This window comes from Sciurus vulgaris (genome assembly GCF_902686455.1).
Source record: "Sciurus vulgaris genome assembly, chromosome: 2".
Lineage (NCBI taxonomy): Eukaryota > Metazoa > Chordata > Mammalia > Rodentia > Sciuridae > Sciurus > Sciurus vulgaris.
This window is the reverse complement of record NC_136462.1, coordinates 175,671,914-175,694,958: the sequence shown is the minus strand read 5'-3', so window position 1 is coordinate 175,694,958 and position 23,045 is coordinate 175,671,914. Positions and strand designations below refer to the sequence as shown.

The window sequence follows — 23,045 nt, the reverse complement described above, 5'->3', positions numbered from 1 at the left end:
TATCGTGTAATCCTCAGCCTGGAAATTGGGCTGGTTCATTCTTTGGTTCAAACATCTTTTCCTAAGGAAGATAAAACCCATTCCAGGTAGCTTGGCACCAGCTAAGAAAAAAGCACAAAGTTCTCAGAACTCTTGAGGAAATGGTTGTCCCAGGACCCCCATGCACATCCCTATTCCCTCCCTACACTGTAAATACCCCTCCCTCTCTAGCCCACCTCCTTCACCCCACCCCATATCCCAGCAGCCCCCTGGGGGGAATAATGGGACCAGGTCGGTATCTCTGGCACCACACTAGGGATTATCAGGTAATAAAAGCTTTGACTCCCTGAGGAAATGTCTTCTCCCTTTGTCTGGGGCGGGGCAGCCAGACAGGGCTGGGTCTCTCCTGGCCCTGCTGTTGCTGCTGTCTCTCAGTTTCCCAACCCTCCCTTTCCATCATTCAAGCTCTTCCATCTCTGATGTGATCCCTAAGACACTCCTTTCTTTGCCAGCACATGTTTGGTGCAGTGGTCTCAGCCAGCCTCACACCCTGGAAAAGATGGCAAAGGGTAGGGCCACCAGGAGGAGAGGAACTGACTCAACCTGGACCTGAGTTTGGTCTCTGACCTCTCCAGTCCCTCCTGCTTTGCTCCAAAGTCATCTGGATTATGTCACTATCCAGAAGAGTCTTTGTGTCCATACAGATTTTGTTAAATGACTTCCACTTCCTTTCATATGTGTCCTCATTTCCAGAACTTGATGTGGAAAAGTCTCAGATCCAGAAGCCAAGATGATGAGATTCTTGGATCTCATCTTGGTGTCAAATCTGACATGTGTGACCTGTTCAACTTTTGTATCTTAAATAACATAGATGTTTATTTATTCCTTATATATATGTGTGCCCTACCCAGAGACCCAGTATCCTTCTACCTTCCAGACCTAAGTTCCTCAAAATGTAATTCTCATCCTCATGGTGGGAATTAAGTCATTTCCACATCTGTGTCTCAATCAGGCAGGGGGAAAGAGTATGGAGAGTAACACAGACAATTTCATTTTTAGCAAAAGTCATTTTTTTTTTGTTTTGTTTTGTTTTTTGTTTTTACAGTACTGGGAATTGAACCCACTCAGTGGTGCTCTACCACTAAGCTACATCCCCAACCCTTTAAATTTTTCATTTGAGGCAGGGTCTCACTAAGTTGCTGAGACTGTCCTCAAACTTGCGGTCCTGCCGCAGCCTCTCAGTAGCTGGGATTGCAGGCGTGCTCCACTGCTCCCAGCTCAGAAATTGCACTTTTGGCTTCCACTCATAGTCCATTAGCTAAAACCTTAATCCTATGGCTATACTCATTACAAGGGGTACTGAGAAGTGATACAGCTGGGAGGGTAGGTCTGCCTACTGCCTCCTAGCCTCAGGAGTATCTCCTGATGGGAGCAGAAGATTAGCCAATTGCCCAGGCTGGCAAGGCAGGGCTGAGGAAAGCCTGCAGCTTCTGGCCTCCCTTAAAGAGTTGGGACAGGCTCTGAGCTCAAGGTCTTCAAGAGTGAGAGATGGCATCCCAGTTTCATCTGTGGAGGCACACTCAGGTCAGTGTTCCATGGCTTGCTGGAGGCAAGGCAACTTGAACCGGATCCAAGGGATGCTGGAAATTGAGTTCAGTACAAAGGAGAAAAGGTCAAGTGGAGCTGCATTACAGAAGGCCTGAATCCAGGTGAGATAGTAACTCAGCGGTTTCAAAGAGGGAGCCCAGTGGTACACCACATATTCATGATGTTTGTGTGAAGGATGTGGTGTGTGTGGAAGGAAGCCCAGAGGCCTATAGGAGACAAGAGCACTACTACAGACTACTTCTGGAAGTTTCAAGAGGTGAGTGCAAGTCATTAGAGGTATTCAGTCCTTCTGTAGGAACTACAAGAGGCAATTAACTCAAAACTCAGTAGTTTCCAAAGAAGTGTGATAAACAAAACAGAATCTGTGGGATTTCCAATGAGGGATGCTGTGTTTATAAGGAGACCTGTGTGACCAGATCCAGCACATATAGGAGTACAGTGGTGGGGTTGGCAAGCCATCAGTGAACATGCAGGTGAATCTCTCCCTGTGTCCCTGTGCTGCCTTTCCTCTCCCAGCAAGTTGCTTACCTCCTGTCGGTAGCCCTGGCTTTGGGCAGAGCACACCAATGTGTCCTGGCCAGGGTTTCTGCTGGAGTCCATGCTGACGTGGTCAGTGGCTGGCCAATTTTTTAAATATCACCTAACTACTAAGCAGTTACTTTCCAGCAGGAATTACCTCACCTCATTGCTTCCTTTCCATAGAAGTAATCCTTATCCTTTCATCTCCCCTCTTAACTCCTTTCTTACTTTCTTATTCAGAGTGCAAGAGACATGAACCTGACAGGAACTGGTGTAGGCTCAAATGTCCTGGGGCTCAAACAGTACAATTGTGTGAGAGGCTGGGGTGACTGCTTATCCAGTGCCTATCCCACATCATCAGCTGTGGCCCCAGGGGATTAGTGTGGGTAGGTGTATATCCCTGAAGGGAAGAGGAGTAGCCAGCACCCACTGTATGCCCCAAATTCTGGGTCCTGCCACTCTCTAAGACCTTACTTCATTGAGTCAGCTCCCTTCTAGGTTTCATTTTCTTTCACCACCACCCCCAAATACTCAAGTTTCTTTCCTTGAAGAAAAAGAGGAAAAAAAATCAATTTCCCTAGGCCTAAGTTCTTCCCCCTTGATGCTGTCATAAGCCCCTTTTTGCTTAAAAGTCCTCTGACTCCTCCCTCTTCATCACTTTGTCCCCACACTCACCTTTTTCACTGGTTCTTGCCAGGGCAGCCTGGGTGCTAAACTCGAAGGTCCCTTGCCTCTTGTCCACTAGTGCCCCACTGGCGTTAGTGATTCTTTTCAGACCTCATTAACTGCTACTCCAGTCTCCTTGCTTAGAGGTCCTGTACTGTGTGTGTGTGGACCCTCAGCTCTCCTCCACCTGCCCTCTGCTCCCCAACCCCACCCCAGGCTTCCCCAAGTCCTTTGGGTTCCTCCCAGTCTCCACAGTCTTCCAGCATACTCCACCCTGCCATGTTAGAGCCCACACACCACCAGCAGTTCCTCTGTTAGCCCTTCTCCACTTCATCCCTTTGCTAGATTATCCCAGAGTGCCATTCTGTTTCCACAACTCTGCTAACAGCATTCGCTTTTAATTTTAAATTTTGGGTGGCAGTGGGGGTGCTGGGGATTGAACTTTACCACTAAGCTATATCCTTGGGCTCTTTTTTAATTTCTAATTTTCAGACAAGGTCTCACTAAGTTGCTTAGGACCTTGCTAAGTTGCTGAGGCTGGCCTTGAACTTGTGATCCTCCTGCCTCAACCTCCCAAGTCCAGTAGATTACAGGCACGTGCCATTGCACCAGGCTAGTGAACCCATCTTTATTCTTGGCCCTGGGCCACTGCCCAAGGTTTGTGCCTGTCTTCCCACAGCACCTAAGCATTCAGCTTTCACCCTGTGCTCTCCCAACTGACTGCTAGCTACAGTGAGTGATTTCATACCCTCAGAACCAGGCTATAGTTGGAACTCAGTAGTGAGCAAGTGGCTTTCCTATTCTGCCAGAAGGAATACAAGGATGAATTCCAGAGTTGGTGGTCTGGAAGGGACTTCTAACAGTCCTGAAAAGCTAATTATGTGGCCAGAAAGAAAGGGACCAGAACTTGTCCTGGAAAGCTTATTGTTCTGGTTTGGAATTTTCAGTGGCAGGGCGGAGGGGAATTTGGGGAGTTAATTCAGGGGCACAGCTCTCATCTAGCATGCAGCATGTGTGAGGCCCTGGGTTTAATCCCAACCCCACACAAAACTGTAAAAAGGCACCTCTTTCCTCTTTTAAAATAAACACAGGACATAGGGATATAGCCTAGTCGTAGAGTGCTTGCCTAGCATATGCGAGGTCCTGGGTTTGATTCCCACAGCCCCCTCCACTGGGGCGGGGCAAACTACCAGGAACTTTGACTTTTTTGTTTGTTTTTAATTTTTGACACAGGGCCTAGCCATGTTGCTGAATCTGGCCTTGAACTCATGATCCTCCTGCCTTAGCCTCGCAAGTTGCTGGGATTACAGGGTGTACATCACCACACTTGGTGCCTCCAGTGACTGTGGGTTTGTTTTTTTTTCCCTGTAATTTTTTTATTGGTGCATTATGTTTGAACATAATGGTTGCATTATAGTTGAACATATGTTGTTTTATATTTGTACATTCATACACCATCAGAACCTTTGAATGAAATATTCTGAAACCCTAACCAGAGAACAAGGCTAGTTGATTGAATTCAGAGTTATTTTCACTAAACCATAAAGTAAATGTTTTCCTAAGAATCATCCAGCTAACGAAGTCTGTGTATTTCCCAAAACAATTGAACTGAACATACAGTCCCCACATTCATTTCAGGTCTCTGCTAATAAGTCAATTTGGAAAGTCACATATGTGCCCATCCCGAAGCCCAGGTGCCAGGACTGCCCCCGGTGTCTGTTGTGACCCTTTCCCATCTTTGTCACGGATATGACGCACCTTCTTGCCCAATGACTCTGGTCACTACAGTGCCAATCCTGACCCTGGCACTGGCATCTGCTGCTGAGTTCAGATGTGGAGATTGGCTATTAACCCTGTGAACAGAGCTCTGACCCCCTCGAGGCTGATGGTTAGCAGTGGAAAGCTGAGCCACTGACACAGGCTTGGAGACACAGGCTGGTTTCCAGGATCGCCGGTGCGCGATGTCCAATTCACAAATGGTTCTGGGTAAGCACAGGATGAAGAGGGGTTCAAACCTTGGGGGATAAAATTACCGCCGGTTGACAACTAAAAGGAGACTGCTTTTAGTGTTGAAAAGTACAATGACCAAAATGAAAGATCATTGGAGCAGGGGAAACAAAGATGAAGGGACACTGCTGGAGAAGAGGAGGGGTGTAGGTGGGGCAGGGGAGGGAATGGTCAGATGTTACTGGCATGCGTCACAGTGAAGCCCATGGACATGCTGGTGGGGGCAAGCAGAGGTTGGTAATACCCCACAAAAAACCCACCCAAAACTGGAGTGACCCATCCCTGGTGCCAGGTGTATGGATGTGAACACTTCCATCCATACCATTTTATAGGTGAGCAAACAAGCCCTCTGGGAGAGTGGTCACAACCTCCACCAGATATCTGATCAGGTTGCTGAGCACCCCACTCATTACCCACTTTTCCACTGGGCAGAGCCCTGAGCTGGGTCAGGGAATCCCAATGTGTTGCCCTTCTCTAAGACAGTTTCCTTCGGGTCAGGGAGAGCTATGTAGAGCTCCAGGGCAAGAGTTTGACGCAGCATAGGAAGTTGAAGATGAGACTGGGACGTGGACCAGCCTGGAGTAGAATTCCTGTGACTTCTATAAACCAAGAAATCATAAAGGAGGTTAAGATAAAAGCAAAGCCAGTCTTATCCAGGTGTGAAGTAGATTTGCAAATTGGGAAACAAGTTAGGCGTGTCTGGAAGGGAAGGTGTGGGCTGGGCTTGTAGAATTAGAAGTGACCCCATGCAACTTTGGGGGAGATAAATAGAATTGAAGTCCAGTGGAAACTGGAATATCTACGTCAGGAGACAAAACTGGTCATGCTGGTATTTTTCAAACCTTAAAAGGTATTTAATTACAGAAATTTGTTCCCTCTTGTCAGGTTCATTTCCCAACATGAAACCAGTGTGGCAATTTACCACGGTCAGTAAAACTTTAAGACTCAGGAAAAGATTGTTGTTCTTCTTTTGACCACTCTGCAGCCATTTTGATTTTTTGTATGACTTCAGTCTCCTGGGAAGATGAGGGAGGGGAGGAAGCATCTGTCTGGTGGCCTTAGAGCCAGCAGCAGCCTAGTATTCATGCTTTGGGTACAGCGGGAGGGGTTTGGGTGCCCAGCACTTCACGACTCCACCCCCTTTTCAAGACGTCACTGGGATCGGGTGGGCCAGTTGCAGGGGAAGCCACCTCCTGGTCAATAAATCCCAGGGCTGTCTGATTAGGGTCTGCAGCTGCCTGAAGGAGCCACCTCATCCACAGCTCTCCCTTGGTGAGTAAGAATGCTATCCTCCTAACTGTAGCGCTCTGTGGGTGCATGGCACACTGTCTCTCTCCCAAGCCCCTCCACCCTTCAATCATGCCCAGTAAGACCCCCCTTCCTTTCTTCTCACCCCAACTCTATTAATCTCTTCTTGAGCTTATCACTCCTGGCGTGAGGGACAAGGGTTGGAAGCACTTACTCCACTTACCACACATCCATCCCACATTCCCAGCTCCCGTGGAAAAGAGGACAGGCCACAAAGAAAAGGAGCAGACACTCGGGTGCTAGAGATGCCCCACTCTGCCACTGACTCATGGAGAATTCCCATGACCATCCTTCCCATTTATTGAACTGAAGTTTGTTCTCTCAACCTTCCACTTTAAGAACTTCTCGAAGGAAGGAGGGATGGGCCTGAGTGACTAGAAGTTCCTTTTGAGCTGGCGAGCTGGGGAGCGGGGCTCTGCTCCAGAACTCTGGGGGAAGACTGGTTCCTGGGGCATTCCCCACTGGCTCACACTGGGGTCACTCAGGGTCTATACCCCTGTAGACCTGGGGTGAGGAGCATTAGCAGAGGGGGAAAGGCTTTGGAAAATAATGAGCTGGCCTGAGATGCCATTTATCCAGGGTAACCCTTGAGAAAGAAAGGGTATGTCTGGGAGTGTCAGACTTTTTGAGTGCTCTCTACTGTTGTACAGAGCAGCCCTGCCATGGCTAGCTCTAGATTAGGCCTCCTGCTGCTGCTGCTGCTGCTGACTGCCCACCCTGGACCCTCGAAGGCTCAGCACTGGTCCTATGGCTGGTACCCGGGAGGAAAGCGAGCCTCCAGCTCACTCCAGGACCTCCCAAGTGCTCTTAGGCCCTCAGGTTGGTCAGAGGTTTTCCCAGCTTGAGTGGGAAGAAGACAGTGTTGGCTCAGGCTTCTCCACTTACCTGGTTCCTGGGTTAGGGAGGTGGGGGCAGGCCTCAGCCTTTGTTCCCTTCTGAGGAAGGGTCATGGGCACTGCAGCAGGCAACCCAAACCAGGCTGCCCATAGCCTACCAAATGATGCGCTGGCTGCCCCTGAGGATCCAATGCCCTGGGAGGGCAGGACCATGGCCCGGTGGTCCCTCCACAGGAACCAGCATCTGATGTAGACCCTAATGGTGAGTGTGGTGAGAGGGCCCCATCATTCAAGAACTGCCATGGGTCCCCTTTGGCCATCTTGGCTGGGGACTGGGGCGTATGAGACACCACTGGGATGCCCCTTGCCCCAGTATCCCCAGTAGAACAACTGTACTTATAGGGCCCATATATAAGACAGTGGTAGCTTCATCCTGACAGAGCGGTACCGGCAGTACCGCCGGACTTCTTGACAGCTAAGTCAGCGTGTCTCAAGGTGGGCGAGCCCCCTGGTCAGAGGGAAGAGGTGCACCTCACAGATAGCAGTGCTCGAAGAGCCAGGTTGTCACTGACTTGCACTCAGAACAACTCAGTGACTATAGACCTCCCCAAGACCATAGAAGAAGACAGATGTAAGAAAATGACTTATTACTAGTTCGCAAATGGAACACATTTAAAGTGCACCAGAGGAGCACATTAAAGGAGGAAGTGCTAAGTTCCTAGGAGCTACAACCTTATCGCCTAATTTCTGCGATGTGAGCTCATATTTTTACACATCAGGTTTGTTTGGGGTGCACAGGGCCACCTGCCCAGGGGACTGGAAATCCCCACGCTGGGTTCTTAGGCTTCTATAGGGTAGGGATGCATCCTAGCAACGTGAAAGCAGGCCAACCGGCCAGATGGCAGGAGGGAAGGGGACCGAGCAGCTCTGCCCAAAGTATGACGCCCCCTCCCTCCACAGAACGCAGCTCGAGCGCCGCGTCCCTCCATCCTTCAATAAAAGTGTGAAGTCGGCCAAGCTGTTGCCTCGAGCCCTTCCTTTGTCCCCTTCCTATTCCCCTCCCCTGAGACCCCTAAGGGGGAGGGAGGGGCGGCCCGGAGGGAGGGCGGGGCCGAGCCCGGGGGCGGGGGTGGCGGGCCGGGTAGCAGCGCGCGAGCTCCGCCCCCTGGGGAGGGGCGGGGGCCCGGAGGACTGCAGGTTCCGTGGTTCCCCGCGGCCGCTTCCGGGCCCAGCGGTGGCGGGCGACCGGGAAGCGGCGCGGCCATGCTGCGTACCCTGGGCGGCCTGGGCGCGCTCCCCCCATGCCGGGCTCCGGCCCTGCTACTGCTGCCCGCGCGCGGCCGCAAGACCCGCCACGACCCGCCCGCCAAGTCCAAGGTCGGGCTCGTGAAGACACCGCCCGCGGTGGATCCTGCGGAGTTCTTCGTCCTGGCGGAGCGGTACCGGCAGTACCGCCAGACTGTGCGCGCCCTCAGGTGTGTGTGACGCAGGGGCAGGTGACCGTAGGCGTCCTCGGGAGTGTTGGGGCAAGCGGGCGGGCAGAGAGGGTGCCGACTTGGAGCGCATCCCCGCCCAGGCTCGAGTTCGTGTCCGAGGTGCGGAAGAAGGTGCATGAGGCCCGAGCCGGGGTCCTGGCAGAACGCAGAGCGCAGGAGGATGCCGCCGAGCACCGGGAGCTGATGGCCTGGAATCAGGCGGAGAACCGGCGGCTGCAGGAGCTGCGGTGAGTGGAGCGCGAGGCGGGGCGCAGCCCTGTGGCCTGCCCGGGAGAAGCGGGGGCCCCGGTCAGCTTCGGCCTCCTCCCTCTTGCAGGCTAGCGAGACTTCGGCTGGAGGCGCAGGAGCAGGAGCAGCGGCAGGCCGAGGAACGGGTCCGCCGCGCCCGGGAGGAGCAAGCCAGGATGCAGCTCAAGGAGCAAGAAGTGCTGCGTCTGCAGGTGGGCCGCAGCCCCGGAGACGTTGGGGATTGGGGGCATGCAGACTCAGCAAAAGGATCTGAGGGAAGGGGCCCGAGGGGAATGCCTGTGAAGCACCGAGAGTGGACGTGGGAGTGGAATTGGGAAAGCGTTCAAGTTCCTGGCAGGTGGTAAGCCCGGGTGCGCACAAGGAGCGCGTGTTTGACCTTGCAGGTGATAAAGTCATTGAAAGGTTGAATATGCCTTGCTGAGATTGGCGCGTGATACCAGTGAGGAATAATCCAGAGGCAGTGGATGAGGCTTGAATTAAAGTTATAAGAGCAAAACAGACGAGTTTGAGAAGTAACTAGGTAGCTTGAGGGACTGAATCCACCCGGTGAGACACAGAGCTTATCACAGCTGGGGCTTGGGGCTCTGGCTGTGTTCCCAGGATGGTTGTCTAATAAAGAGGAATATGACCGAGGCTGAAATTATTCCACTGGAAGGACAGTAGGGAACTCAAAGAGGCCCTGGACTCCAGCTAGTTTCCCAGGGAGAGCTTGGAGCCTCTCCCTAGGTGGGCTTGAGGCCAGCAGGCTCCCAGCATGTGCAGGGCTCCCATGCAGCTGGCCTTTTCTCTTCCAATAGGAGGAGGCTAAAAACTTCATCACCCGAGAGAATCTGGAGGCGCGGGTGGAAGAAGCTTTGGACAATCCGAAGGACTACAACTGGGCCATCACCAAAGAGGGTCTGGTGGTCAAGCCTCAGCACAGGGGCTCCTAGGGGCCCAGTAAGGACAGGTCCCACCAGGGACAGAGTGTATATGGGGGTAGGAAGGCTGGGCCTGATCTGGAATGAAGTAGTTGTGTTTCTAAGGAGAAAAGCTCAGACTTTTCCAAGGCTGCCTTCATGTTCTGGCCTCTGCACCCACCACTTGGTCAGAAACTCTCAAACACAGTGACCTGTTCTTCCTCAAGTACAACCTCAGGACTGCACCAGACCGTAGAGTGTTTTCCATCTCACAGAGAATTGAACTGGGTGACAGTCCTCTCGGGCAGTCAGGCTCTCTCCTGTCATCAAGGGCAGTGGTTGGTTTCAGTCCTTAAACCAAATGTGACCTGCTGCCTGTTTTTGTAAATAAAGTTTTATTGGAACACAACCTTGTCTATTCTCTTACTACTTTTGTGCTACTACAATGACAGATGAGTTGGAGTAGATACTGAGTGACTCACAAAATGTAAAATATTTGTTATTAACTTTTTACAGAAAAAGTTTATTGTCCCTGATTTGGAGCTTTAGACTACTGGCTAAGCACTGGTATCATACACCTGTTATCTGACCTGGCTAACCATTGGCCACAGGTCTGCTTTTGCTTAATCCTGGACTTTGCTGGCCAGGGTGTGGCATGTTCATGACCCTACTTCTAGTAGCTCTCCACCTGTGATTTTAGTGACCTACATCTGCCCTGGCATGCCCAGCATTCTTAGACCACTCAAAATTAGTGCTGGCAGGGGAGGCCTAGTTGACTAAGTCTTTTTGACATCATGTGGCTTGTCAAGCCCTTGGACCAAACCTTATGGGTGCCAGGGATATGGGCACTCAAAATTGAATAAGTTGAGCAGGTAGATCCATTCAGGCCCTCAAGCAAGCCGTGAGATGAGGACAAAGATGTTTGCCCCAGACAGCTGTTTCCCCTTTGCTGCCATTTACATGAACTTTAGATACCACCAGAGGAAAAAGAACTGAACCCAGATTTTTACATGACTCTTGTAGATGGCTTGGGGATTCCCAAGAATCCATAGAGATTAGGGAATATGGGCAGCCCCTCATGTTCCAAGGTGAGGAAACAGCTGTCAAGAGGCAAGCAGAGGCGGTGCCCCAACCCTGAGAGCCATGGCCCCCTTCTTAGCTGGTAATAGTTCTCTCCCGTGGCACTGATTCTGGACAGAGCACAGTGGGGTCTCTGCTTTCAGGTACCCAAAATAGCTTCCAGGGTGATGGGAGCCAATGAGCAAATGTCGTGGGCTGTGATTTGACAACTTAGTCCACAACTTCAGGCTTCATCGTGGGGAGAAGTGGACCATCTGATTCCCTGCAGTGGACGCCTGTGGTAACTTTGACATGGAACATAGCCCATGTTAGGAAACCCATTTTTATGTACGTACTCCTTTCTGAACCTCCTTGTCACCATCTTCCAGTTTCATTCTTTCCCAAGTTTGCACCAAGATCCAGACACAAACGATCTGTCTCTTCAGATGGGACCCAGTATAATACCTTCTTGAAGCTCTTTGGGTTGATCCTTTCACTAGTGCTATCTAACGTCCTGTATGGGGCTATATCACCTTGGCATTCACCTGCTGAAGTCAGTGTGTCATGCAGAACTACCTATCAACCAAGCTTCAGCATTTCACTCTCCACCCACAGCCATCTTCCTCATATGGGCCCAAATATAGGCAGCTTTTACCTTTAAGGGTAACTCGAGTCCAGTCTCATCTGTACTGTTTCTAATGGATCAGTGCTATATGGGGCATGGGTAGGCTATTAGTTCCCACCAGTCCAGGCTACAGTTTTGTGGTATCCCACTGTAGAATGTCTTAACTTCTAGCAGAACCCTGGATGGTTAATCTGATAGCCATGGTCTTGCTCAAATACCAGGGGCTCTTCTCATTCTTGCCTCAAGTTCCAAACGGTTGGGTCTCCTATTTACGATACATGCTCTGCTGGGTTGTAAGGGATAGGGTTGCCAGAATCATACTTGCTGCAGCCTGGACCACCTAGAGAAGATTCTCTTGTTCCAGGTCTCAGAGATAAGTGATAAATTTGAGGGCTACCCAGTAAATGCATCTGGAGCAGAACACCCAAATGTGAGTGCTTTCTTAAGATTTGAGGAGGGGAGACACCCTGCTTTGTGCCCAGGGAGTAGACAGGATGGGTCAGGGTACAAGTGCAATTTGTATTTCCACTTTGGGGAGGGAAGGTTTTCTGTTCCCCCAGAAACTGATGAATGAGCAGCCCCTCACCCCTTCCAGGATTTATCTCCCCAGTCACACATAAGTGTCTTACTACAACACTTGACTCTCACTCCTAATCCTCCAAGCTAAGCAGCATGATATCAATGAGGTGGACTGCTATGAAGTCCTGGGGATGGATGGGTGGTCAAGGTCTTGAAGATAAGACTATGCAAAATTGCAGAGTTGGTCATCTCTTAGGCTGAATAGTGAGGGTGCCAGACTGCTGCCAAATGACGGGAAACAGCTTGCAGTGGTTCAAGTGGATAGGAAAAGAAGAATTGGCTTGCCAGGCTAATAGGCACTAGGTGCCTTGTTAATCTCTTCTGTCAAGGAGACCCCGCTGGGTCTAATTCAACCTAAAGTTACTCCTCACATTTTTCCAAAGTACTCCAAATTTTCTGCATGGAAAACAGAGGTGTCCAAGAGTCTCTGAAATCTGTGGGAAAACTCCCCCTGTACTTTTAAGTATGGAGTTGAAACAGACACATAGGAAATAAACCCAGCTGACTGCTGAAATAGACTGATTCTGGCAGAAAGAGTCAAGCTTGGAATTCGTTTTTCCTTCCCAAATGCAGGACTTCCTTCCATTCAAAGTAATATTGCAGGACTGGGAGTAGAGCTCAGTGGTAGAGTGCATGCCTACCATTCAGGAGGTCCTGGATTTGATCAACAGTGGGAAGGAGAAAAAAAAAAAGGCAATATTGGAATCCAAAAAACATGAGACAGGCCAGTCTAGTGATGATGGTGACCACTTACTTCCCTGGTTGGGTACTTTAACAAATATATTCTCAGTGCAGGTAAATGCATAAACAATAAACATGAAGTGTAATGAATTATTATAAAGTGAACATCCATGTCAAAGAACTAAATGCTGCCTGAGTCAACCTCTGAGGTTATAAGCTCTTGAAGTAAAAAACCTGTAAGGAAGAATCCCACTGTAGTGCCATAAAAGGGCCTGGGAAAACAATAGAAGTTCAGAGCTTCATAGCAACATGAGTCCTTACCAGTACTGTGCAGTGGCCTGTGGATCACAGACACCCAGTCATCTCCCCATGTGTTTGGGCATTTCCTCTTATTGGGGGTAAAATAATTGGCCCATGATTCAAGGTCCTAGGAAAGTTATGTTGTATTTCACACTTTTTTTTTTTTTTTTTAAATGTTGGCTACTGAGGGAAAGAAATGGTCTGGAAGATAAATTTTGTGTCTGGGAAATTTGAAACTTGAGGTATAAATGTCAACCATGGCTTTGCCTGTTACTGCCAGAGCCAGAGCCTGTAGGTGTTATTGCTGCTACCAGCTGCTGCTGTTGTTGGACCATAGTCATTGGGCAGGAACCCAGCCTGCCCTCATCTGTTGTAACTACCAGAGATGCCCCAGACATGGAGAAGATGGATTTGCTTGCCTTCCTCTGACCTAAACACAAATCTTTTAAGGGGAAATGATGGTCTACCAGAACAATAGTACAGGTAGATGGCAGAAATAAATGCTAGTACTCTTGCACAGCAGGGTGACAAGCTAACATAATGCCCAGTTTTAAAGAAGTAGGACTTGGCATGTTCTCACAACAAGGAAATGATAAATGTTTAAAGTAATGGATATACTAGTTTTCACATATACATCGTACCCCATAAACATGTACAATCACATGCAAGTTATTAAAAAAACATCTTTTGCCAGTATCTCCTAGATTATTGTCCCTACCAAACGGCAGCCAGCTAACAAGGAAATCTGGGAAATGTGGTTTGCCAGCTTGCAGCTTCCCTGGGAGTTGAGAACTACATAAAAAGTACTAGCATCAGACTGATTTTTTAGAAGAAATGTTTCTCACAACTTGTAGAATTAACAGTGGGAAAAGTGGAATTGTTTTATAGGGAATTTTTTGTTCAGTGCTGGGAATCAAGCCCAGAGCTTTGGGCATGCTAGGCAAGTGCTCTACTACTGAGCTATAACCCCAGGCATTTTCAAACACATTGAAATGAAATTTTAGACTACATGCTTTGACAAGACTTTGCCAAAAAGAAAAAAAGAAGGACAGAAAGAAGAGAAGCAGAAGAAACAGGAGAAAAGGAAAGAGGGAAGGAAAGAAAGAAGGAAGGAAGGAAGGAAGGAAGGAAGGAAGGAAGGAAGGAAGGAAGGAAGGAAGGAAGGAAGGAAAGAAGGAAGGAAAGAAGGAAGGAAAGAATGAAGGAAGGAAGGAAGGAAGGAAGTCCAAGAGAGATGAGAGAATGTTTGTATGATGCCCTATTCACTTCTACCTGGAAATCCATACAGAATAAAAACTAGAGAAATCTCCAGGAAGGGCTACATAGCTTTGTAATTACAAGACTGGTGCATCCCTCGGGTTTGAATCCCAGTTCCTCCACTTACCACTGGTGTGTCTTTGGGAACATTTCTTAGTTGTCCTGTGCCTTAGTTTCCTCAAGAGTAAAAGAGAGATAATACTGATATCTACCTGTAAGATTATTGTGGTGATTAAATTAGAGTTTATGTAAAGCTAAGCTCTAAGCTCAGTGACAGGGACATACATGTTCAATATATGTTACATGCACATTTTTGGTTGTTTTGGTACTGGGGATTGAACCCAGGGCCTCGCACACACTATACCCCTGGGCTACACCCCTAGACATGCCCCGCCCCCCTTTTTTGAGCATGGTCACAATCTCATACTATGGACTAACAAATGTGGTCAAATTGGCAATGAATTCCTGAGAGGCCAAGATCTGCCTGCAGTTCCCCTTATCTCCTGCAGAGGGAAGTCTCATCAAGATAGTGACAGGACCCTTAAAATTCTGACCGTTAAAGTTGGTAAATTTGACTGCATTTTTTTTTTTTTTTTAAACAAACGAAATAATGAAGGAAGGGTATTAGAAACTTAACTGGATCCAGTGCTGTAGTTCACATCTGTAATTCGAGACAGGAGGATTGCAAGTTAGAAGCAACCTCAGCAATTTAGCCAGGCCCTAAGGAATTTAGTGAGACCCTGTCTCAAAATAAAAATAATAATAACAATAATAAAGGGCTGGGAATGTAACTCAGTGGTAAAGCACCCCTGGGTTCAATCCCCAGTACTGCATCCCCAAAAAGGATCCTAGCTAGTTGTTATCTCTGTTGCCTCTGAAACTGCACTGACTTTAATCTGCTTCTCTATGCATCGTCTTTTTCTCATTTGAAAGTAAATGGCAGACATCGTGATACTTCAGCTGTAAATACTTAAGTATATACCTTTTCAGAGCAAGGACCCTCCAAATAACCAGAATGCCACTATCTACCCAATACATCAAAGTTTTTTTTTAAAAGAATTTTACCTTTAATTAATTAATTAATTAATTAATTTTTACTTTTTTTACTTTTTTAATGTGGTGCTGAGGATCAAACCCAGTGCCTCATCCATGCTAGGCAAGTGCTGTACCACTGAACTACAACCCCAACCCCTCAAACTTTTGATCCCAACATTTCAAGTTCCATTTTCTCCTCCCCAGAGTCCTGAGAAGTCAACACTCTACTTTTGTCTCTGTGAATTTAACTAGTTCATGAATCTCATGTAAATGGAATCACAAAGTTTTGTGACTGGCTTATTTCACTTAGCATGATCTCAGTGTTCAACCATGTTGTAGCATGTGCCAGAATTTCCTTCCTAGCTGAGGCTGAATCCCATCATATGTACACAGTACATTATGCTTTTCTATTCATCCACTAATGGAAACTTGGGTTGCTTCCACCTTTTGGCTATTGTGAATAGTGCTATAAATATGGAAGCACAAATGTTTCTTCAAGACCTGGCTTTTGATTGTTTTGGGTATATACCCAGAGATGGAATTGCTGCCTTATATGGAAAATTAATTTTTTTTTTAGTGCTGGAAATTGAACGCAGGACCTTCTACATGTTCAACATATATTCTACCACTGGAAAGAGAGGTTATTCATTTTCTGGAATTTAAGCAAATCTCCTAAAGGAGGAAAAATAAAAGGAGGCAACCTTATCTTTCTTATTCTGGGGTATCTCCAAAAAGATACGTCTCTAAACACCTCTGGAGGATACACCATCTCTAATTCCCAAGACCCTTTGCTCATCATCTCCACTTCCAGGAACTCATGAATTACATAGGAATGTGAAAAATTCATGGAGAAATCCATGGAGAATTGTCTTCTAACAATGAGCCACAAAATTAGGTGGAAGTGGTATGTGTGGGCCCACTCTGCTCCTGAAGGCAGGTGTTGATGATCCTTATATGCAGGGGTCCTCTTTCACTCAGACTTTAAACCTCAGGGGAACAGTTAACCAAAGAGAAAAATATGGAGCTCAGTTTTCAGATGGTTCATATGCAGATGGCAGACAGCTATGGTGTTGCTGTCGTGCTCATGGATGGTTCTGAAGGACAATAAAGGGAATCTACTTCTCCAAATAATATTACACCCACTTTGCCTGGAACTAGAGAAGGCTTGGGGACGGATAAGTAGCTATTGATTGGGCCGGATGATAAAGGACTTGGAACTTAGTACAAATTTGGTTGGAGGATGATAACATAGAGGTCTGTGGAAGAGTGCTTGGATGGATCTCTTAGAATGGACCTAAAGTTGGAGAACATTTATGTCCCTCTTAGAAAAGATCACTGCAAAAGTGGCTATCACTAATCAGTAAACAAGATGACTTTGCCTGTTAGACGTCCTCTGTCCCTGTCCACCTAAATCCTTACAAAGTGGTCAAGGTGGCAAGGATTGGAGGCTGTTCATAGGCTCAACCACACTGGCTTCTCATCAAAGCCAACCTGACACTTTCCATTGTGAAGCGCCTGGACCATCAAAGTCAGGCACTATTCTCCAGGGACCAGCAAGCTACTTCCAGCACCAACATTCAAAGATGCTTTTGTTGTTTTCCCTCAGTGCTAGGTATTGACCTTGTACACGGTAGGCAAGCACTCCACCACCGAGCTGCATCCTCAGGCTGACACATTTTTTGACTCAGAAACTCCACTTACAGAAAAAGAGGGCAGGCAATGGATTCTCTGGTCTAACCATGTACCCATCCACCAAAAGCAGCTGGCCATGGAGAACAGCAGGATAGCCTATTGGAAGTCCAGTTGTGCACTTGGCCCACAGACATCTGGGGGAGGAACTGTGTTCTGCATTGACAACTAACATGGGTCTCTGTCCCATCAACAACGGCATGGATGGGGATGATAACTCAACGGAGAAAAAGAATTAATGAGAAGCTTTTTTTTTTTTTTTTCCAGTTTATTTTCCCCAACTCTACTGAGGTATACTTGGCAAATAAAAATCGTATATATTCAAGGTGTGCAACGTGGGACTCGATGTACATACACATGAGCAGTACTCAGAGCCTTGTTGAAACTGGAACCCCAGAGCCAGTGCTGCGTCACTCCACCTCTGTGAGATTTCTGGTGGCAGTGCTGCCACAGGGGTGTGAAAATACAGGCGGCAGCCTCAGCATCTACCTTAAACAGGCCCAGCACATGTGACCAAAGACCAAGGCTCTAAGGGACACTTGAGCCTTACCATCTCAGTCCCCTCAGCCTTACCTCCCTCCAGGATCTTGTAGGGGGCCAGTCCATGCTCAGGGGCCACCAGGCAGCAGCACTGCCCCTTAGATGGGGGGAATCTTTCGCACTTTTTTTTTTTTTTTTTTTTTAACAGTGCCATGCTGGGGTTTAACTCAGGGCCTCGCACATGCTAGGCAAGTGCTCTTCAATGAGTCACACCCCCACCTCTTAAAAAGCACTTACCATAAGACCCAGCAACCCTACTCCTAGTTAACTACCCAAGAGAAATGAAAACAAATGACCAAAGACATGTTCATAACTATTCATAGAGTACCCCTAACAGCCCCAAGCTGGAAACAGTGAACTGTCCATCTACCAGTGAGTAGATAAATAAATTATGGCTCATCTGCACAATGGAATGAAAAATAATAAAAAGGAATGAACTACTGATAGAGAAAATAACTAGGATGAGCCTCAAAAGTACTGGCAAAACAAACCACAAATAATTATGTACTTCATGATCTCATTGATGGAGAATTTTTAGAAATGGCAAATCTATGTCAGTGGTTTCCTGGGGCTGGAAATGGGAGCAGGATTGAGGCATGAGGGAAGTTTTTGTGGGGGTGGAAGTATCTTAAAACTGGATCATAGGAATAGTTGCATTTCTGCTTAAATTTACTAAAATAGTGCAGTGGCATATGCCTGAAATCTCAGAAGACGGAGAAAGAAGGAACCCTTGATCTCAGAGAATTGAGACCAGCCTGGGCAATATAGCAAGACCCTGTCTCTTAAAAAAAAAAAATAAAGAAATTATACCAGGTGAGGTATAATGTCAAACATTTGTTATCCCAGCTACCTGGGAGGCTGAGGCAAAAGGATGGCAAGTTCAAGACCAGCCTGGACAACTTAGCAAGACTCAGCCTCAAAATAAAGTTCAAAGGGTGTGGGGATGTTGCTCAGTGGTACAGTGTTTGCTTAGCAGGCACAAAACACTGAGTTCAATCCTCAGGATGGGAAAAAAGTAGTTCAGATGGCAAATTTTACATTATGTAAACTATAATACAATGTTTTTTTTAAATTAGAATTTTTAAAAATTCAGGCTAGGGTGTAGTTCAGTGGTGGAGCACTTTCCTAGCATGATCAAGTTCCAACCCCAGCACTGCAAAATAATGATAAATAAATAAAAGTATTGTCACTCACTCATTTGTATTTCCAACTTCACGCGTCTTCAGTAGACAGCCTAGGCCTGTCTCCTGAACTCCAGACTCTTGTATCCAATGCCTGTCCAAGTTCTCCTCGGGTATGGGCTGGCCAGCTCAAACCATGTTCATGCTGAGCCTCTAGACATCCCCAGCCTAATCTGTGCCACCTCGGGGTAACCGTGCCAGTCGAAGCAGCTCCATTCTTCCATTGCTCAGGCCTGAAACCTTGGAGTTGTCTTTGACTCTTCCTTTTCTCTCCAGCCCACATCCAATCCATCAGCAAGGCCAAGTCGGGGCTTCCTTCAAAATGTACACAGTAACCTGATGACGTCTGGACACTCGTGCCTTACCACCGTTACCCACGAGACACTGGGATAATCTCTCTGCACTTTCCCAGCTTCTGTTTTGCTGGTTTTTTGTTTGTTTGTTTGTTTTTGTTTTTGTTTTGTTTTGTTTTCAGTTCTAGGGATTGAACCCAGTGGGGTTGTACCACTGAGATATGTCCCCAGCCCTTTTTTATTTTATTTTGAGACAGGGTCTTGCTAAGTTGCCTGGGCTCAAACTTGTAATCCTCCCAAGTCACTGGATTATAGGCATACACCACCATACCTGGCTCCAGGTATGGTGTCTTTGCATCATAGTCTTTTATCCAAAGATATCCTGCAAGGGCTTGGAATTTCTTTGGTACCCTGTTTCATCTGGAGTACAAACCTAGGAACCCAGCCCCTAAAGACCTTTCTGACCTCAGAACTTTGATGACTCAGCTTTGGCCAGCTCACTGGCCTCCTTGCTCTTCCTTGAACATGCCACACATATTCCTGCCCCAGGACCTTTGCACTTGCTATTTCCTGTACCCAGAATGCTCACCCTTCATGGGAGGCAGAATGTTAAAATGACCCGCGTTTCCCACCTGCTGGTATCCACACTTTTGTGCATTCTCCTCTTGCTGCATGGAGATGGGACCCAACAACTTTCTTCTAACCAGTGGAAAAAATATGGCAAAAGTGACGGAGATCTGACTCCCATGAATACACTACATTCTATATCAAAGGTAGAGGAGTTTTGCAGATAAGGAAGGCCACTGCCCTGTGTGACTTTGAGTTAAAAAAGAGTAGTGGTCCTGGTGGGCCTGACCCCTTTCAAGAGGGCTTCCACCTTCCCCATGCTCAGTCTCTCTCTCTCTCTCTCTCTCTCTCTCTCTCTCTCTCTCTCTCTCTCTCTCTCTCTCTCAAGCATCTGTGAGGTCTATGTCTGTAGGGAAATAAGTTCTGCCCACATCACCTGAGCTCCAGAAAGGAATGCAGCCCACTGACCCCTTGACCCTGAGAGACCCCAAGCACTGCACAGGAGCCAGCCAGCTCCCGCCCCAGGCCACCCCCTGAGCTCTGCCCCGTGGAAGCCGTGGCATAATAGAAGGGTTGTGCTGGGAGCATGGCTTCATGGCGGAACACATGCCCAGCACAGGCAGGCCTTGGGCTGGATCTCCAGCACTGGAAGAAAACAAAGACGTTAAAGAAAAAAGAGAAAACCACGGTTCCCTCTTCACACAATCGCTTCTCTCCTCTCCTTTTCCCGGTGCTCAGAGGTTGTCTTCATAGAGAAGTCCACACTGGTCACCCTAAAAGAAATTACAGCAGGCCCCTCCCTTTTTCCCCATAGCATGTACAAATCTACCAGCTTTGGGGAGAGGGGGTGCGGGCATCGAGCCCAGGGTTTTGTGCATGTTAGGCACACACTGCCCCTGAGCCACACCCCAGTGCCTCTAACGCATGTGTTTATTGCTAGAAAAATAATTTATGGCTGATCTTTGTTTCCTAACTGTGTTGTTAGGTTTTCATCACTAGACCAAAATACCAGAGATAATTAACTTATAAAGGGAAATGGTTTGTTTTGGCTTCTGCTTTCAGAGGTTCCAGTCCATGATCCCTTGGGCCTGTTGCTTATGGGTCTGTGAGGAAGCAGCAGATACCAGCAGGAGTACGTGGTGGAGCAAAGCCACTCACCGCATGGCCGAGAAGCAAGAGACAGACATGAGGAGCCAGGTCCCATTAGCCACGTCAAGGGCTTGCATCCAGCAACCAAAAGTGCTCCCCCTAGAAAAAGATTGAACCACGTCCTAATAACAGCATCCTGAGGACCAAGCCTTTAACACATGAGCTTTTGGGAAAGGACTAGATCCAAACTATGACATTAGTCCACTGGGGTATTTCACTATTCCACACCCCACCTGCTCCACTAGATGAAACCCATGGAGGAGGAAATGACTCCCGCAACACACAACCACCGACCCGCCCCTGTGCTAGCGATTGAAACCAGGGCCTCTCGCGTGTGATGCAAGTTTTCTAGAACTCAGCCATATCCCAGTTCCCCAAAAATTTGTTTCTTTGTTTTCTGGTACTAGAGATTTTGAACTCAGGGGTGCTTTACATTGAGTCACTGTCCCAGCCCTTTTTATTTTTTATTTTGAGATAAGGGTCTCACTAAGTTGCTTAGGGCCTCACTAATTTGCTGAGTCTGGCCTCAAACTTGGGGTCCTCCTGCCTCTGCCTCCCAAGTCGCTGGGGTTAGAGTTGTGCCCCACCATCTCAGCCTCCAGAAGTTTTTAAATGCATAAAACAAAAGATGATTTCAATCACCAGCACACATACACACAAAGATCATGGGTTACAAAAGAAACCAATTACATTTCTATTCAGGTGTCAATATGATGCAACACATTTTGATTTTGTCCTAAATATGATTCTTTAATAAACCATTAGATTACAAGCTCTTAGGGGCAGCGTGAAGAATGCTCTGATCTCCAAGTGACCATGAGTCTAAACAATCCTTAGAGACATTTGCAGTAATGGTACATGATGGGAGGTTGTCTATTATCTGTGTTGGTGACAGTCACAGGTATTGCCAATTCCAATACCGGTGGACTGTAGCCCAGCTCCTAGCTGGAAGAAAGGTGACTTTTCGTCAGAGGTGGGAGAAAGCAGGATCTTTTCTGTGCAGGTGCTGGTGCCAGGGAAGTGGCTGTCACTATGTGTGGGGGTGGGGAGGTTTTCTGGTTATTTAAGCTTAGGAAGAAGAGACCTTGCTACTAGGGGGTCAGGGTATGTGTATGGAACAGGGAGTATGGGTGGGGGTTCCAGTCAGGGGCTGTTCCTGCCTGGAGAGGCCCTAGGGTCCACCATCCCTTCCCTCACACCCTCCTTTAGGTATAGGATGTCTGGAAAAATATCCCTTGGTTGGACTCCCCTCCCCGCAGCCCATCACTCAATTCTCCTTTTCCTACCCTCATGGCCCAGGTGACCCAGTCTGCTCCCTTCTCCAGGGCACCCACCAACCATGTTTCAGTCCATTAGCAAAACACTGACTCCGACTCTGGTGTGGTAATGAGGGGCTGACCTGGCTGACATGGTCTGACCTAAATGACCTGCTGTGACCAGTAATGCGAGAGCCTTCTTAGACACTACTAGGCAGGTCCAGTGCCCAGGCATAAAAAAGCCAGGCCTGAGAGACTTCCAGCAGCAACGGATCCCCGGGACCCAGTGCGACAACACCATGGCCAGCCCCAGCCTTGCCTGCTGCCTGCTGGGCCTCCTGGCTCTGACCTCTGCCTGCTACATCCAGAACTGTCCCCTTGGTGGCAAAAGGGCCACGCTGGAACTGGACGTACGCAAGGTGAGTCACCCAGCACAAGGACCCGCAGGGACCACAACCATGCAGCACCCGTCCCTGGATCCCATCCCTTCTTCATCTGGGACCCAAGCAGTTTGGCAGATTTCCACTTCTGCCCTTTGACCCCAGTCTGCGTCCCAGGACCTGTAGCCCCTGGGTCGGGTCAGCAATGCGAGCCCAAGACTCCCGAGCTCCAATCCCACCATCCCAATACTGCATACCCAGCCGGGACTCCAGGGGGTCCCCACCTTCCGCCTCTCCCTCCCTCCCGCTCACTCCCTCCCTCCCGCTCACTCTCTCGGTCCCCCAGTGCCTCCCCTGCGGCCCCGGGGGCCAAGGGCGCTGCTTCGGGCCCAGCATCTGCTGCGGGGACGAGCTGGGCTGCTTCGTGGGCACAGCCGAGGCGCTGCGCTGCCAGGAGGAGAACTACCTGCCGTCGCCCTGCCAGTCGGGCCAGAAGCCCTGCGGGAGCGGGGGCCGGTGCGCGGCCGCTGGCATCTGCTGCAGCCCAGGTGAGCGGGGAGAGCCCAGCACGGGGACGCGGGCAGAGTGAGACACGATGAGACGCCCCTGACCCCAGCTCTCTTTGCAGATGGCTGCCGCACCGACCCCGCCTGCGACCCCGGGACCACCTTTTCTGAATGATGACTTTGGATGCCTTCGGACATATTCCCACAGCACCCGTCATTCCCCCAAAGACACCCCTGAAAGTAATGAAAATCAAGCGAAACCCCCACTGTGGCACTTGCCTGTATACCCAAAGACTGTGATGTCTGGGCAGGAGGTTTCCAAAATCGAGGACATTCTCCACGACATGGCAATCCTATCTCCAAATGGAAAATGAATGGGGC

At 48.5% G+C, this 23,045-nt stretch overlaps 3 protein-coding genes across 6 annotated transcripts; all 3 read left to right on the top strand.

The window, feature by feature from the left end:
• Positions 1-4,988: 4,988 nt before the first annotated feature.
• Positions 4,989-7,990, top strand: LOC306653266 (progonadoliberin-2). 4 transcript variants are annotated; one of them, XM_079126238.1, is made up of 4 exons: positions 4,989-6,051; positions 6,275-6,323; positions 6,743-6,906; positions 7,049-7,990. In XM_079126238.1, the coding sequence occupies exons 3-4, from the start codon at positions 6,750-6,752 to the stop codon at positions 7,174-7,176; spliced, it is 285 nt and encodes a 94-aa protein (XP_078982364.1). In that variant the 5' UTR covers positions 4,989-6,051; positions 6,275-6,323; positions 6,743-6,749; the 3' UTR covers positions 7,177-7,990. The 4 variants fall into 4 exon arrangements, with proteins under 4 accessions (XP_078982364.1, XP_078982363.1, XP_078982362.1 ...); XM_079126237.1 differs by lacking the exon at positions 6,275-6,323 and having other exon boundaries at positions 6,738-6,906; XM_079126236.1 differs by having other exon boundaries at positions 4,989-6,906; positions 7,049-7,185; positions 7,884-7,986.
• A 145-nt stretch (positions 7,991-8,135) lies between these two features.
• Positions 8,136-9,976, top strand: MRPS26 (mitochondrial ribosomal protein S26). The gene is made up of 4 exons (XM_079125989.1): positions 8,136-8,398; positions 8,500-8,646; positions 8,736-8,859; positions 9,466-9,976. Exons 1-4 carry the CDS (start codon positions 8,187-8,189, stop codon positions 9,598-9,600), a joined length of 618 nt encoding a protein of 205 aa, XP_078982115.1. The 5' UTR covers positions 8,136-8,186; the 3' UTR covers positions 9,601-9,976.
• Positions 9,977-22,070: 12,094 nt separating this feature from the next.
• On the top strand, positions 22,071-22,839 carry LOC306654767 (oxytocin-neurophysin 1-like; the record flags this gene model as incomplete). The annotated part of the gene is made up of 3 exons (XM_079128620.1): positions 22,071-22,197; positions 22,505-22,706; positions 22,787-22,839. The coding sequence occupies exons 1-3, from the start codon at positions 22,078-22,080 to the stop codon at positions 22,837-22,839; spliced, it is 375 nt and encodes a 124-aa protein (XP_078984746.1). The 5' UTR covers positions 22,071-22,077.
• Between the last annotated feature and the right edge of the window lie 206 nt (positions 22,840-23,045).

What these genes read in the sequence shown, in the direction of transcription:
- LOC306653266 (XM_079126237.1), top strand. Translation starts at nt 6,750, where the DNA reads ATGGCTAGCTCTAGATTAGGCCTCCTGCTGCTGCTGCTGCTGCTGACT. An exon ending in AAGTGCTCTTAGGCCCTCAG is followed by an intron (nt 6,907 to 7,048) that starts GTTGGTCAGAGG and finishes TGGGCACTGCAG; the next exon opens with CAGGCAACCCAAACCAGGCT.
- MRPS26 (XM_079125989.1), top strand. Translation starts at nt 8,187, where the DNA reads ATGCTGCGTACCCTGGGCGGCCTGGGCGCGCTCCCCCCATGCCGGGCT. An exon ending in CAGACTGTGCGCGCCCTCAG is followed by an intron (nt 8,399 to 8,499) that starts GTGTGTGTGACG and finishes ATCCCCGCCCAG; the next exon opens with GCTCGAGTTCGTGTCCGAGG. An exon ending in AAGAAGTGCTGCGTCTGCAG is followed by an intron (nt 8,860 to 9,465) that starts GTGGGCCGCAGC and finishes CTCTTCCAATAG; the next exon opens with GAGGAGGCTAAAAACTTCAT.